Below are 15654 nucleotides of genomic sequence, written 5' to 3' on the forward strand. Positions count from 1 at the left end.
CTGCCCAGAGTGGAGAGTGAGAGCGAGGCTGGGGGTGAAGCTGGGTTACAGTGGGAGGGGGGGGTGAGCACAGGGGAGCTTTACAATGCTTCCCTATGCTTTACCAGACCTCTCTGTGGGGGGGCTGCTTTACCATACCTCTCTGTGCTTTACATGCTTCCCTATGTGGGGGGAGAGGGAGAAAGAGAGGAGCAGGGGGTGAGGGGAGAGAGAAATGGAGAGGTAGAGGAAGGAGAGAGGGAGGGAGAGGGAGGTGGGAGTGTAGAGAGGAGTGTCACAGGAAGAGGTGAGGTCAGAACTGCTGCAGCTTGATTCAGGTCAGGGGTCAGTGGGAGTGAGGAAGAGAGGGTCAGAGTGAGGGCTAGTGAGAGTGGAGAGTGAGAGCGAGGCTGGGGGTGAAGCTGAGTTAGTGGGAGGAGTGAGGCAGTGGGAGTGAGCTGTGAGGGGAGTGAGGCAGTGGGAGTGAGCTTTAAGGGGAGTGAGGCAGTGGGAGTGAGCTGTAAGGGGAGTGAGGCAGTGGAAGTGAGCTGTGAGGGGAGTGAGGCAGTGGGAGTGAGCTGTGAGGGGAGTGAGGCAGTGGGAGTGAGCTGTGAGGGGAGTGAGGCAGTGGAAGTGAGCTGTGAGGGGAGTGAGGCAGTGGAAGTGAGCTGTGAGGGGAGTGAGGCAGTGGGAGTGAGCTGTGAGGGGAGTGAGGCAGTGGAAGTGAGCTGTAAGGGGAGTGAGGCAGTGGAAGTGAGCTGTGAGGGGAGTGAGGCAGTGGGAGTGAGCTGTGAGGGGAGTGAGGCAGTGGAAGTGAGCTGTGAGGGGAGTGAGGCAGTGGGAGTGAGCTGTGAGGGGAGTGAGGCAGTGGAAGTGAGCTGTGAGGGGAGTGAGGCAGTGGAAGTGAGCTGTGAGGGGAGTGAGGCAGTGGAAGTGAGCTGTAAGGGGAGTGAGGCAGTGGAAGTGAGCTGTGAGGGGAGTGAGGCAGTGGGAGTGAGCTGTGAGGGGAGTGAGGCAGTGGGCGTGAGCTGTGAGGGGAGTGATATGGGAGGTGAGGTTGCAGAGAGCGAGGCAGTGAGAGACACAAGGCAGGCAAAGAGTGAGACTGAGACAAGGATGGAAGAGGAGGGTGAGGGGAGTGAAGGAGAGTCAGGCGGAGGGGCTGGGGTAGGAGCAGGAGGAACGGCAGGTGAAGGAGCGGTCAGTCCTGATTCTGCAGTGCCCCCCTCTCGCACGCTGCATCCTAGAGCAGCTGAGCTCCAAGTAAGTGTAAAGTGTAAAGTGTGTTTCTCAGTGTGTGTGTGTGTGTGTGTCAGAGGTAGATTAGAGTAATGTTATGAGAGCATAGATGTAGGTTAGAGCTCATCTGGTCTGTCAGTGTGTGTCAGTGTGTGTGTGTGTGTCTCAGCGTATATTTGTCACTGTGTGTGTGTCTGTGTGTGTCTCAGCATGTGCCTTGGTGTATGTGTGTCTCTTTGTGTGTGTGTGTGTGTCTGTGTGTGTTTGTCTCTGTGTCTCAGTGTGTGTGTTTGTTTGTGTGTGTGTGTGTGTGCCTCTGTGTGTCTCCACGTGTGTCTCGGTGTGTGTTTGTCTCTCTGTGTATCTGTGTGTGCGTGTCTCGAATCTCTTCTGTCTTTCTCCCTTCCTTTATTTCTCTGTCCATTCTGCTCTCCTGAGAACCTGTAGTAGAGCATTCTTTTTCCCTCTCTCTCCCCCTCCCCCTTCCCCCTCTGTCACAACAAAACAGCTAACCTCAGTGTATGGCATGCCTCCCTCCATCTCTCAGGCTCGCAGATTAACCCCTGACCTCCCGGACAGCTTGTTTGAGCTCCTGTTCCAGTCGCAGGGTCGGCGTCTCAATGACCAGCGCTGCTCCTTCCGGAGGGGGCGGGAGGGGCTGCAGAGAGGCTGGCAGTCCGAGCCAAGCACCCCCGTCGAGAAGCGTAAAGGTCACAGACACTCGCATTTGTTTTTGAGTTGTCGTGTTGGTCATTGCGTGTGCATATTTCATTGTGCAGTTTTGTACTGCTGTGTTGTTGTGTGTGACAGTATTTTTGTGTTGTTGTGTATTGTGCATGTTGCTTTTTTTGCTGTGTTGGTGTGTAACGCTGTTTTTCTGTGTTATTGTGTATTGTGTGTAATGCTGTTTTGCTGTTTTGTTGTGTATTGTGTGTAACGCTGTTTTGCTGTGTTGTTGTGTATTGTGTGTAATGCTGTTTTGCTGTTTTGTTGTGTGTGTAACGCTGTTTTGTTGTGTATTGTGTGTAATGCTGTTTTGCTGTTTTGTTGTGTATTGTGTGTAACGCTGTGTTGTTGTGTATTGTGTGTAACGCTGTTTTGCTGTTTTGTTGTGTATTGTGTGTAATGCTGTTTTGCTGTGTTGTTGTGTATTGTGTGTAACGCTGTTTTGCTGTTTTGTTGTGTATTGTGTGTAATGCTGTCTTGCTGTGTTGTTGTGTATTGTGTGTAACGCTGTTTTGCTGTGTTGTTGTGTATTGTGTGTAATGCTGTTTTGTTGTGTATTGTGTGTAATGCTGTTTTGTTGTGTATTGTGTGTAATGCTGTTTTGCTGTGTTGTTGTGTATTGTGTGTAATGCTGTGTTGTTGTGTATTGTGTGTAATGCTGTCTTGCCGTGTTGTTGTGTATTGTGTGTAACACTGTTTTGCTGTGTTGTTGTGTATTGTGTGTAACGCTGTTTTGTTGTGTATTGTGTGTAATGCTGTCTTGCCGTGTTGTTGTGTATTGTGTGTAACGCTGTTTTGCTGTGTTGTTGTGTATTGTGTGTAACGCTGTTGATGTGTCGGTCTTGCAGTCATCTTCTCCTCGATGACCTCGCTGCAGACGGAGGAGTTCTTTGATATGCTGGCAAACTCACAGGGGCGTCGCCTGGACACCCAAAGGGCGGAGCTACAGGAGCCCCCTCCTCCCTCCTCCCCAAGCTGTGAGAATGAGGCCACAGTAGAAGGGGCGGGGTCAGAGGAAGAGCCAAATTTGAGTGTGACAGAGAACCGTGGAACCGTGAAGAAAGCTGCGGATGAGGAATTGTACAGCATGATCCTGTCCTATCAGGTACACTCACTCACTCCCTATCACACTCACTCACTCCCTATCACACTCACTCACTCCCTATCACACTCAATCTCTCACTCACTCACTCCCTATCACACTCACTCACTCCCTATCACACTCACTCACTCCCTATCACACCCACTCACTCCCTATCACACTCAATCACTCCCTATCACACTCACTCACTCTCTATCACACTCAATCACTCCCTACTCACTATCACACTCACTCACTCCCTATCACACTCACTCACTCCCTATCACACTCAATCACTCCCTATCACACTCACTCTCTCACTCACTCACTCCCTATCACACTCACTCACTCCCTATCACACTCACTCACTCCCTATCACTCACTCACTCACTCCCTATCACACTCACTCACTCCCTATCACACTCACTCACTCCCTATCACACTCAATCACTCCCTATCACACTCAATCACTCCCTATCACACTCACTCACTCCCTATCACACTCACTCACTCACTCACTCACTCACTCACTCCCTATCACACTCAATCACTCTCTATCACACTCACTCACTCTATCACACTCACTCACTCTCTATCACTCACTCACTCCCTATCACACTCAATCACTCTCTCTCACTCACTCACTCACTCACTCACTCCCTATCACACTCAATCACTCCCTATCACACTCAATCACTCCCTATCACACTCACTCACTCCCTATCACACTCACTCACTCCCTATCACTCACTCACTCCCTATCACACTCACTCACTCCCTATCACACTCACTCACTCCCTCACTCACTCACTCACTCCCTATCACACTCACTCACTCACCTATCACACTCAATCACTCTCTATCACTCACTCACTCACTCACTCCCTATCACACTCACTCACTCCCTATCACACTCACTCACTCCCTGTCTCACTCACTCACTCCCTATCACACTCACTCACTCCCTGTCTCACTCACTCACTCCCTATCCCACTCCCTGTCACACTCACTCACTCCCTATCACACTCACTCACTCCCTGTCTCACTCACTCACTCCCTATCCCACTCACTCACTCTCTGTCTCACTCACTCACTCCCTAGCACACTCCCTGTCATACTCACTCACTCCCTATCACACTCACTCACCCCTGTTACGCTCACTCACTCCCTATAACACTCACTCCCTGTCACACTCACTCATCACTCCCTATCACACTATATTACTCTTTATTACACAAATTCACTCACCCTCTATCACACTTACTCATTCTCTCTCTTTTTGTCTCATCCTCTCCCTCTCTCTCTCAGGTGCAGGGTCGTATTGATCTCTCTCTCTCTTTGTCTCTTCCTCTCCCTCTCTCTCTCAGGTGAAGGGTCGTATTGATCTCTCTCTCTTTGTCTCTTCCTCTCCCTCTCTCACTCAGGTGCACGGTCATATTGATCTCTCTCTCTTTGTCTCTTTCTCTCCCTCTATCAGGTGCAGGGTTGTATTGAACTCTCTCTCTCAGGTGCAGGGTCGTATCTCTCTCTCTTTGTCTCTTCCTCTCCCTCTCTCTCTCAGGTGCAGGGTCGTATTGATCTCTCTCTCTTTGTCTCTTCCTCTCCCTCTCTCTCTCAGGTGCAGGGTCGTATTGATCTATCTCTCTTTGTCTCTTCTTCCTCTCTCTCTCAGGTGCAGGGTCGTATTGATCTCTCTCTCTTTGTCTCTTCCTCTCCCTCTCTCAGGTGCAGGGTCGTATTGATCTCTCTCTCTTTGTCTCTTCCTCTCCCTCTCTCTCTCAGGTGCAGGGTCGTATTGATCTCTCTCTCTTTGTCTCTTCCTCTCCCTCTCTCAGGTGCAGGGTCGTATTGATCTCTCTCTCTTTGTCTCTTCCTCTCCCTCTCTCTCTCAGGTGCAGGGTCGTATTGATCTCTCTCTCTTTGTCTCTTCTTCCTCTCTCTCTCAGGTGCAGGGTCGTATTGATCTCTCTCTATCAGGTGCAGGGTCGTATTGATCTCTCTCTCGTTGTCTCTTCCTCTCCCTCTCTCTATCAGGTGCAGGGTCGTATTGATGAGCAGCGCTCCCGCCCCCCTGGCCCTGTCGATGATGAGGGATTCTTCTCTCTGCTGCTCCGGGTTCAAGGAGGGCGAATGGAGGAGCAGAGGGTGGAGCTTCCAGAAGGACTCCTGCGAAGGGTCAACTCCCACTGACCCTGCCACACACCCACTTGCTGTCTGGATAAACACCCACTTCCGGTCTGAAAACAACATCACTTCCTCGATGGAGACACACCACTTCCTCCCTGAGGCATATACCTCATTTCCTGTGGTATATTTGCTGTGGTGTTGAAAGAAACAATGACTCGCTATCTCTTAATGAAATTGTTATTTTTAATAGTGCTTTCTCTACAACTTGTGTGATTATTGTGTGTGTGTGTGCGTGTCAGTGAAAAGATCTGTAAAAAGTTGAGGCAAAATTAACAAAATACAATTTTAATAATTATTACTCATTAATCTGTCCAGTTCTTTTAATGTCTCTTATGGTCCAAAATTACTGTCTTTCTACCGGTCATTAATACTGATGGCACATCAATAGGAGATTCAGTATGAATCCTCAGCTGATGCGTTGTCACGTTTGCTGATCAAAATGGAGTCAATGTGTCATTTCTGGATGAATGACCACTTTCAGCTTAGAGAAACTAAAACATATCCCTAAAGCACTGTCCTTTAACTGGGGGGCAAAACCATGCTACTGATGAAGAGCTGAAACCTTTTTAGCACAAAAATGCTGAGCTAACTGTGGAAAATGTCAAAGGAAAATGACTGTGCTTCATGGAGTTTTAGATGGATTGTGCCGAAGACATGTAGACAGCAGTTACTACATGAGCTGCATGGTGAATAATACAGATGAAACCCTCGCCCATAGTTATGCTTGGTGACCTGGTTCAGATGCTGAAGTAAAGCAATTGGTAAGCCAGTGTGAAATCTGCCAAAATAACCGGAACATGCCTGCGACAACACCACTCCATACACGGAAGTGTCCAGCAAGACCGTTGCAAAAGCTTCACATTGATCAAGCAAAGCAAATATTCTTAGTCCTGATTGATTTTCATTCTAATTGTCTGAAGTAGTGCCTACATTGAACATTACTGCTGAGAATACCATTGAGATCCTGAACATTACTGCTGAGAACACCATTGAGATCCTGAACACTACTGCTGAGAACACCATTGAGATCCTGAACACCACTGAGATTCTGAACACTACTGCTGAGAACACCACTGAGATCCTGAACACCACTGAGATTCTGAACACTACTGCTGAGAACACCACTGAGATCCTGAACACCATTGAGATTCTGAACACTACTGCTGAGAACACCACTGAGATCCTGAACACCACTGAGATTCTGAACACTACTGCTGAGAACACCACTGAGATCCTGAACACCATTGAGATTCTGAACACTACTGCTGAGAACACCACTGAGATCTGAACACCACTGAGATTCTGAACTGAGAACACCACTGAGATCCTGAACACCACTGAGATTCTGAACACTACTGCTGAGAACACCACTGAGATCCTGAACACCATTACTGAACACTGAGAGAACACCACTGAGATCCTGAACACCATTGAGATTCTGAACACTACTGCTGAGAACACCACTGAGATCCTGAACACCATTGAGATTCTGAACACTACTGCTGAGAACACCACTGAGATCCTGAAACACCACTGAGATTGAACTTGAGACTGAACACTACTGTACACTGAACACCACCTGAGACACCACTGAGATCTCAACACTACTGCTGAGAACACCACTGAGATCCTGAACACCAATGAGATCCTACGGACCTTTTTGCAGATGAATTTAGTGAAGCCCTCAACCACCTCCCTATCACCCAGCATCAAATCTCTCCGACTGCTTAACTCCAGAACATTTCTTAATCAGGTCAAAAAAGAGAGTACTGACTTTGACCTTGCGCTGACCAAACATGCACACACACACAAACACACACACTCTCTCTCTCACACACACATTCTCTCTCTCACACACACACACATGCACTCTCTCTAATACACAGACAGACACACACACAGAGGTGGTTGAAGATGTCAGCTGTGTCTCTGTGTCTCATAGCTGTGAAATGTCTGAAGCAAAGAACAGTGAAATGAAGTTGCTGTGAGGTGGGGAAAGTCACAGTGTTGGAATATGTTGGAGGTCAGTAAAATGATGAAGTGTCTGGTTAGAACAAAGTCCTGCAGTGGAATGGATTGGAAGAGCCATGATTACCTATCCCTGATCTAAAGGACTATCTTGTCCCAAAAAAAGTGAATGCAGAAATGTAGTGACCGATCTTTCAACTCACCTAAGGCTGAAGGTCAAGAAAATACCATTTATTGGAAAAAAAAACTAAACGACAACAACAGGGCACTCAGGGCTCTGAGGAGAATAAATGGAATGTGCCAATATTACAAAAGGGAGAAAAATAAAGACAGATAGAAATAAAGAAAGAAAGCGCCACTGTGAGTGTATGAATACAGTTCCTTTAAATTTGTTATAATGTAGGGATAAATAAAAAAAAAAAAAGTCTAATTTTTATTTATATGGTGTTGTTGTTAAATTGTTAAAACTGTATCCCGTGGCAATTTCTAAAATGAATTATTTGTTTTGTTAAATTTATGTTAAAAAAACATTTAATGACGTAAAGGTCAAGGTCAATTGCCCATAATCTTTCCTTCAACGTTAAAATAAACGTATTGAACTTGGAAAGATGTAGATTCTTAACCACTGCAGTAAGAACTGATTGAGAACGAATAACACTGTGTCTGTGATTAAATGTAATAATTCTCAAGTCATGTTTTTTTTTTGTAAATAACGCCGTTTATTTTAATGACTCCGGGATTGCTGTTTTCAATTCCCGAAGCTGACTTTGTCAGAGCAATAAAACAAGACCTGGACCGAGAAACCTCTCCAGTCTGGTCCATAGTCAAAATAAAATAAAATAAAATAAAAAATAGTTGAACGCAACAGAATGGAATATAATAGACTAGACACGCTCGAACCAACAGTGATATTGGAAATAAAGACATTGAAATATCGGAGGCTAGTGGCTGCGAACGGGTTAACACAGAATGCTGTGCTTTTCATTTCGTCCTGGTAGCGAAACGAATCACACGAGAGGCTGACAAACTGCGGAAGTTTGTTAGTAGTTTTGCAGAGATTGCAAAGCTGCAGGGTTGCATTGCGAGCGGGGAGAGCAGAGCTGGACCCAGGCACAGGAATCCGAAGAGATTTAAACAGAGCGAAGCAGGCAATCGGGGTACACGGTAAGGATATTGCATGCGTTATTAGCACCTGCTTCTTAAAATACCCGAGCCGTACCAGGGACAGCAGAGGACTGGAGACTCTAGAGCAACGTCTGTAAATCACGTGTATCAAACTGCGTCCAGTCATTGTTATTATGATTTAGAAAGGAAATGCACAATTTCAATGACGTTTTGTGAAGACCACTGTCATTTAATATTAGACTTATTTTAGTATTTCCAAATTGAGCTCTGTTCTATGAAAAGAAAGTACGCCTACCAAAACTTGATCGTGCAACGTCAGAAAACGACAGGCTGTAGTTCACCTGCACAATCGTTGACAGTGTTACATAACCCAATGCGTTGCTCAACAGTTATAGTCATATACATTTGCTGAATTGTGAAAAAAGGTGTTAAAAAGAACTTTAAGTGTAAACTCGGTACATTCCACCCCTTTCAAACGAACGTACCCTTGCTTTCTGAGCTGAAATAATGTGCGCATGCTCACTATTTTTGTGTCTGGTGACCACAGTTATAGTCGATGCACGGTCTGTTGCTGTGATCTTCTTAAAGAGTCAGCTCTTAAAAGAAGAAGTTCGTCATGTTCTTTCCTTTGCAGTAAGAGAACTGCTGACTGCATCACACAGTCATGCTGGAGACGGGAGGCACGTGACTCAGCTTGCCTATTAAGTGATTTCTGGCTCCACTACACCACTGCTCAGCACGGTCTGCAACATTTTATAAGGGCTAATTTACCCTGGTTTGGTTTTTAATGTGCTTTACAATGCATCCCTATACTTTACCACACCTCTATGTGCTTTACAATGCTTGCCTATGCTTTACCAGACTTCTCTGTGCTTTACAATGCTTCCCTATGCTTTACCAGACCTCTCTGTGCTTTACAATGCTTCCCTATACTTTACCAGACCTCTCTGTGCTTTACAATGCTTCCCTATGCTTTACCAGACCTCTCTGTGCTTTACAATGCTTCCCTATACTTTACCAGACCTCTCTGTGCTTTACAATGCTTCCCTATGCTTTACCAGACCTCTCTGTGCTTTACAATGCTTCCCTATACTTTACCACACCTCTCTGTGCTTTACAATGCTTGCCTATGCTTTACCAGACTTCTCTGTGCTTTACAATGCTTCCCTATGCTTTACCAGACATCTCTGTGCTTTACAATGCTTCCCTATGCTTTACCAGACCTCTCTGTGCTTTACAATGCTTCCCTATACCATAGCTCTCTGTGCTTTACAATGCTTCCCTATGCTTTACCAGACCTCTCTGTGCTTTACAATGCTTCCCTATGCTTTACCAGACCTCTCTGTGCTTTACAATGCTTCCCTATGCTTTACCAGACCTCTCTGTGCTTTACAATGCTTCCCTATGCTTTACCAGACCTCTCTGTGCTTTACAATGCTTCCCTATGCTTTACCACACCTCTCTGTGCTTTACAATGCTTCCCTATGCTTTACCAGACCTCTCTGTGCTTTACAATGCTTCCCTATGCTTTACCAGACCTCTCTGTGCTTTACAATGCTTCCCTATGCTTTACCAGACCTCTCTGTGCTTTACAATGCTTCCCTATGCTTTACCAGACCTCTCTGTGCTTTACAATGCTTCCCTATGCTTTACCAGACCTCTCTGTGCTTTACAATGCTTCCCTATGCTTTACCAGACCTCTCTGTGCTTTACAATGCTTCCCTATGCTTTACCAGACCTCTCTGTGCTTTACAATGCTTCCCTATGCTTTACCAGACCTCTCTGTGCTTTACAATGCTTCCCTATGCTTTACCAGACCTCTCTGTTTTTTACAATGCTTACCTATGCTTTACCAGACCTCTCTGCGCTTTACAATGCTTCCCTATACTTTACCAGACCTCTCTGTGCTTTACAATGCTTCCCTATGCTTTACCAGACCTCTGTGTGCTTTACAATGCTTACCTATGCTTTACCATACCTCTCTGTGCTTTACAATGCTTCCCTATGCGTTACCATACCTCTCTGTGCTTTACAATGCTTGGCTGTGCTTTACCAGACCTCTCTGTGCTTTACAATGCTTGGCTGTGCTTTACCAGACCTCTCTGTTCTTTACAATGCTTCCCTGTGCTTTACCATACCTCTCTGTGCTTTACAATGCTTGGCTATGCTTTACCAGACCTCTATGTGCTTTACAATGCTTACCTATAATTTACCAGACCTCTCTGTGCTTTACAATGCTTCCCTATGCTTTACCAGACCTCTCTGTGCTTTACAATGCTTCCCTATGCTTTACCAGACCTCTCTGTGCTTTACAATGCTTCCCTATGCTTTACCATACCTCTGTGTGCTTTACAATGCTTCCCTATGCTTTACCAGACATCTCTGTGCTTTACAATGTCTCCCAGTGCTTTACCATACCTCTGTGTGCTTTACAATGCTTCCCTATGCTTTACCAGACCTCTCTGCGCTTTACAATGCTTCCCTATGCTTTACCAGACCTCTCTGTGCTTTACAATGCTTCCCTATGCTTTACCAGACCTCTCTGTGCTTTACCAGACCTCTCTGTGCTTTACAATGCTTCCCTATGCTTTACCAGACCTCTCTGTGCTTTACAATGCTTCCCTATGCTTTACCAGACCTCTGTGTGCTTTACAATGCTTACCTATGCTTTACCATACCTCTCTGTGCTTTACAATGCTTCACTATGCTTTACCATACCTCTCTGTGCTTTACAATGCTTGGCTGTGCTTTACCAGACCTCTCTGTGCTTTACAATGCTTGGCTGTGCTTTACCAGACCTCTCTGCGTTTTACAATGCTTACCTATGCTTGTAAAGGCTTGGGAAAAAGAACAGGAAATAAGGCAGCCATTGAAATAGTGATGCTTTTAGTTACCAAAAATGAAACACACACGTTATACACAGCTGCATCATTTAACCCAAATTCCAATCAGCCTGCCGCTTCTTCCATCCCAGCCACATTCTCACAAGGGGATTAGCGCTCATACAGGCTCGGAAGGACCCTTTCCAAGGTTCACACACCACACACATTTATAACAGGGTGACCAAAGCTGGCCCTTCCCATCCGGGTCTTTCTTCCAACCTGTTCAAAATTATTGAACCAATTAGACCTCCACCCAGACCCTGAAGTCGTTCATTACCTCACTGTAGCTGTAAAACCTGGAGTGGAATCATCCTCCGGGATTGGGATTGGAGACCCCTGATTTATAAAGTAATAAAGTCAACACATTTAAATGTGGATATGAAGACAATAAGGCTATTGGTGCAGCTGTAGAATAATTACGTAGATGCATACTGTATAGGCGTGAATGAAGATATTTATTTTTACACAAATAAACTGTATTCACACGAGAGGGAGTTTCGCCCTGTCGCAATGCCGTCCTTTCACTGTGCTTTATTACACTTTGACCAGTTGAAGAAAGTGAGAAAGGCATTTGTCATTTCATTTATTACATTACTTTGTTCTAAATGTAGCGATGTGTAGGGTTTAATAGTTTCAGTGACAGAGGCAGTGGAAGGCAGGGGTTCACAGAGGGGAATGTAAATAAACTGGAGGGTAAAGTATGCTGCTTTTCTTTCTTGCAAGGAAACAGAAGGCTAAACTCTGGCAGAATGTAGTAAACTAACACAGACACCAAGAAGGAGGAATTCTATTGTAATGTCAGACCGAAGAGGAGCGTTCTTTTATAACACACTTGCCTCAGCACGTTCAAGTTTTATTGCCTGAAAAACAGGTGCCTGTTGAAACCTACTGTAAGTGAGAGGGAGGCTGGCTTGTGCACACTCCCAGACACGCACAGGAGCCTGACACTAGACTAGCCTTCCACTGGAAGCCTGGGTTCCAGTCTGGGGGGCTAGGCAGTGCAGTGGGTTAGTGTGCACTAGACCAGCCTTTCAGCTTGTGATCGCAGTTCATTCTCACCTTGTTTCTCTCCCTGTCTGACTCTTAGGACGATGAAGTCTCTGCTGTACCTGCTGTTCCTCTCCTCACTACTAGATGGCGCTGTGGCAGCAGTGTCCTGCTACAATGACAATGGAGAACCAGTCGACTGGTGAGCGTTCATTACTGTGTTGATCCCCCCTCCCCGTGAATAGAAAATCTGCACTGTATGTAAAGAACTCATAAACGTGTGTGTGTATGTGTGTGTGTGGTTCATCATAAAAACAAAACTGAAATCCAAAGGCGGCTGTCCATCTCTCCCCCTTGTTCTCCTCTCATCTCAGGTTCTTCCTGTACAAGTTGCCGCGGCCCCGCCATCGCCCCCTGGAGGACGGCCTGCGCTACATGTACCTCGACTCAGAGAACCAGGACTGGAAGGAGGGGCAGAGCTCCATCAACCAGAGCGAGGGAGCCGTAGGGAGGACCCTGGAACAGCTGTACAAACTAGGAGATGTGAGGAAAGGGGCAGGGAGGGGAGAGAGGTGAGGAGAGGGACAGGGAGGGGAGAGAGGTGAGGAGAGGGGCAGGGAGGGGTAGAGGTGAGGAGAGGTGAGGAGAGGAGAGGGACAGGGAGGGACAGAAGTGAGGAGAGGGGCAGGGAGGGGAGAGAGGTGAGGAGAGGGACAGGGAGGGGAGAGAGGTGAGGAAAGGGACAGGGAGAGGTGAGGAGAGGGGCAGGGAGGGGGAGAGGTGAGGAGAGGGACAGGGAGGGGGAGAGGTGAGGAGAGGGACAGGGAGGGGAGAGAGGTGAGGAGAGGGACAGGGAGGGGGAGAGGTGAGGAGAGGGACAGGGAGGGGAGAGAGGTGAGGAGAGGGACAGGGAGGGGGAGAGGTGAGGAGAGGGGCAGGGAGGGGTAGAGGTGAGGAGAGGTGAGGAGAGGAGAGGGACAGGGAGGGACAGAGTGAGGAGAGGGGCAGGGAGGGGAGAGAGGTGAGGAGAGGGACAGGGAGGGGAGAGAGGTGAGGAGAGGGACAGGGAGGGGAGAGAGGTGAGGAAAGGGACAGGGAGAGGTGAGGAGAGGGGCAGGGAGGGGGAGAGGTGAGGAGAGGGGCAGGGAGGGGTAGAGGTGAGGAGAGGTGAGGAGAGGAGAGGGACAGGGAGGGACAGAAGTGAGGAGAGGGGCAGGGAGGGGAGAGAGGTGAGGAAAGGGACAGGGGAGGGGGGAGAGGGACAGAGAGGGGGGAGAGGTGAGGAGAGGGCAGGGAGGGGAGAGAGAGGGGGGTGAGAGGGGGAAAGGAGTTGAAAGGGAGCCGTGTGGTGGTCACTGGAGCAGAGGGGGATAGGGGAGAGAGTGAGAGTGTTTTATTTCTCCTCAGAGCAGCGAAGTGGCTTATGTCCTGTACAACGACCAGCCACCAGGAAAAGAGAAAGAAAGGAGAGAGGAGAGCGAATGGAAGACAGGCTATGAGAAGGGGCACACAAAGGGTGAGTGACTGATTATCACAGCTTTTATTTTTAATATTTGTCATTATGAGATCATTAAACCCTCTGACCCGAGTCTATGAGTCTGAGTGTCTAATGAACCCCCCTCCCCTCTCTCTCTAGGAGTGGTTCTGTTGGACCGTTCTCAGGGGTTCTGGTTAGTTCACAGCACCCCCCACTTCCCCCCTCCTCTCCCGGGAGAATTCTCGTACCCTAGCAGCGGAGTGCACAATGGACAGAGCTTCCTGTGCGTGACCTACAGCTACGCACAGTTCAACAACATCAGTGAGTACAGACAGACAGAGAGGGAGACAGACAGACCTAAAGCTACATCAGTTCAGCAACATCAGTGAAGAGAGAGACATTTCAAAATTTGATCAAACTTTTCCATGCACAGTGTTGATCTATTGTTGTATATCTCCACCCCCCCCCCCCCCCCCCCCCCCCCCCAGGTGAGCAGGTGTTCCTCAATCAGCCGGACTGGTTCAGTATATCAGTCCCAGAGCCGTTTGCTACGGACTGCCCCGGGCTCCAAAAACTCGCCCAGAAAGAAAGCGTGCGCCCGCCCTGGAGGAGGCAGTGCAGCCTCACCTCACTGGGAGGGACTGCTTTCATCAGCTTCGCCAAGGCTGCCCAGTTCGACGGTGGTAAATATCCAGTTACAATGAAGCCAGGCCGGTCATATGACCTGGCATGGGATCCCCGCAGTACAATTGCAAACAGTCTACCAGAAATGGGAAATAAAAGAATGAGCTCTTGCAGTATTTGTGCAGCTACCTGTGTGTGTCTCAGTCTCCTCCTCTCTCTCTCTCTCTCTCTCTCAGATCTCTACCACTCCTGGGTCGCTCCGGCTCTCGGCTCAGACCTGCTGGTTCAGTTCTGGCCCAACTCTGCGGGCGTGCTCCCCTCAAACTGCACTCCCCCGCAGCACGTCCTCAACGTGCAGGAGATCGGGTTCCTCCCCGGCACCGGGGCGCCCCCCCCTTTCAGCTCCCACGTGGACCATTCCAAGTGGTGCGTGAGTGAGGGGGAGGCCGGGGGCACCTGGACCTGCGTGGGGGACGTGAACCGGGACCAGGGGGAGGAGCTGAGGGGAGGGGGCACAGTGTGCATCAACAACCGCTTAGTGTGGAAGTCATACAGGCAGCTGGTGCAGAAGTACAGCAAGTGTGAGGATTGAAGGCAGTGTTAAGAGTGTGTGTCACTGAGGGAGGGGAGGGGGTGAGTGAGTCTTAGTATAGGGTCAGATAGTATAGGTCTCTGTTGGGGAGGTAAAATCGTTGTGCGTGTGTGGGGGGGTTATATATGTGTTTGTGAATTTGTCTGTGTTGTTTGTTAGGTCTGTAAGCTATGGGGAGCTGTGCAAGTCACTGTGTGTGTGTGTGCGTCAAAACTTGTGTTACATTTGTGTAATGATTGGCACAGGTTAAATGCAATGCAATTGCAAAAGTGTGGAATCAAAATTGAACCCGATAAAAGATAATTGTGGAAATGACTGCATCAAACTTAACCCTTTAAACACTGCGCATTGCTGTGAGCTGCTGTATAATTCACTGACACTCTAACATTTTATAATAAAGGAACTTAACTAATAGCCATTTCATCATTGCAGGCTCTGCTTTATCATTCAAGCTTCTTTCGAAAAACATTTGATTTAGTTACACTAGCAAGGAGACTGACAGTAGTCTTGTGCCATAAGAGACAGGGAAAGGGCGTGGACTGGACACATCTATTAATTTAGCAAGGAGACAGGGAAATGAGACCCTAAAAAACGAACATTTATTCAAACGACAAGCTGTTTTTTCCCCATTGCACTGTGTATTTTTTTCTTTTAACAAAAATCATACAATTAAAATAAACCCCAATAAACATTTAAAAACCAAAATACAATCAAAATAATAATAATAATAATATTAATAATAATAATAATAATACAGCAAGTGAGCCGTTTAAAACAATATAAAGAA

At 47.4% G+C, this 15654-nt stretch overlaps 3 protein-coding genes across 5 annotated transcripts in view; all 3 read left to right on the forward strand.

The window, feature by feature from the left end:
- LOC121304304 (zinc finger protein OZF-like) overlaps positions 1 to 15654 on the forward strand; it is a 727904-nt gene that overhangs the window by 87627 nt on the left and 624623 nt on the right. The window lies entirely within an intron of this gene.
- Positions 1042 to 5504, forward strand: LOC121304339 (G-protein-signaling modulator 1-like). The gene is made up of 4 exons (XM_041235417.1): positions 1042 to 1242; positions 1766 to 1928; positions 2793 to 3049; positions 5060 to 5504. The coding sequence occupies exons 1-4, from the start codon at positions 1096 to 1098 to the stop codon at positions 5213 to 5215; spliced, it is 723 nt and encodes a 240-aa protein (XP_041091351.1). The 5' UTR covers positions 1042 to 1095; the 3' UTR covers positions 5216 to 5504.
- Positions 8074 to 15281, forward strand: dnase2 (deoxyribonuclease II, lysosomal). Of its 3 annotated transcripts, XM_041235388.1 has the most exons (8): positions 8193 to 8344; positions 8940 to 9046; positions 12275 to 12376; positions 12549 to 12717; positions 13582 to 13690; positions 13811 to 13972; positions 14140 to 14334; positions 14512 to 15281. In XM_041235388.1, exons 3-8 carry the CDS (start codon positions 12279 to 12281, stop codon positions 14865 to 14867), a joined length of 1089 nt encoding a protein of 362 aa, XP_041091322.1. In that variant the 5' UTR covers positions 8193 to 8344; positions 8940 to 9046; positions 12275 to 12278; the 3' UTR covers positions 14868 to 15281. The 3 variants fall into 3 exon arrangements, with proteins under 3 accessions (XP_041091323.1, XP_041091322.1, XP_041091321.1); XM_041235389.1 differs by lacking the exon at positions 8940 to 9046 and having other exon boundaries at positions 8074 to 8344; positions 12263 to 12376; XM_041235387.1 differs by lacking the exon at positions 8940 to 9046 and having other exon boundaries at positions 8194 to 8344.

Source organism: Polyodon spathula, chromosome 37 (genome assembly GCF_017654505.1).
Source record: "Polyodon spathula isolate WHYD16114869_AA chromosome 37, ASM1765450v1, whole genome shotgun sequence".
Taxonomy (NCBI): Eukaryota; Metazoa; Chordata; class Actinopteri; order Acipenseriformes; family Polyodontidae; genus Polyodon; species Polyodon spathula.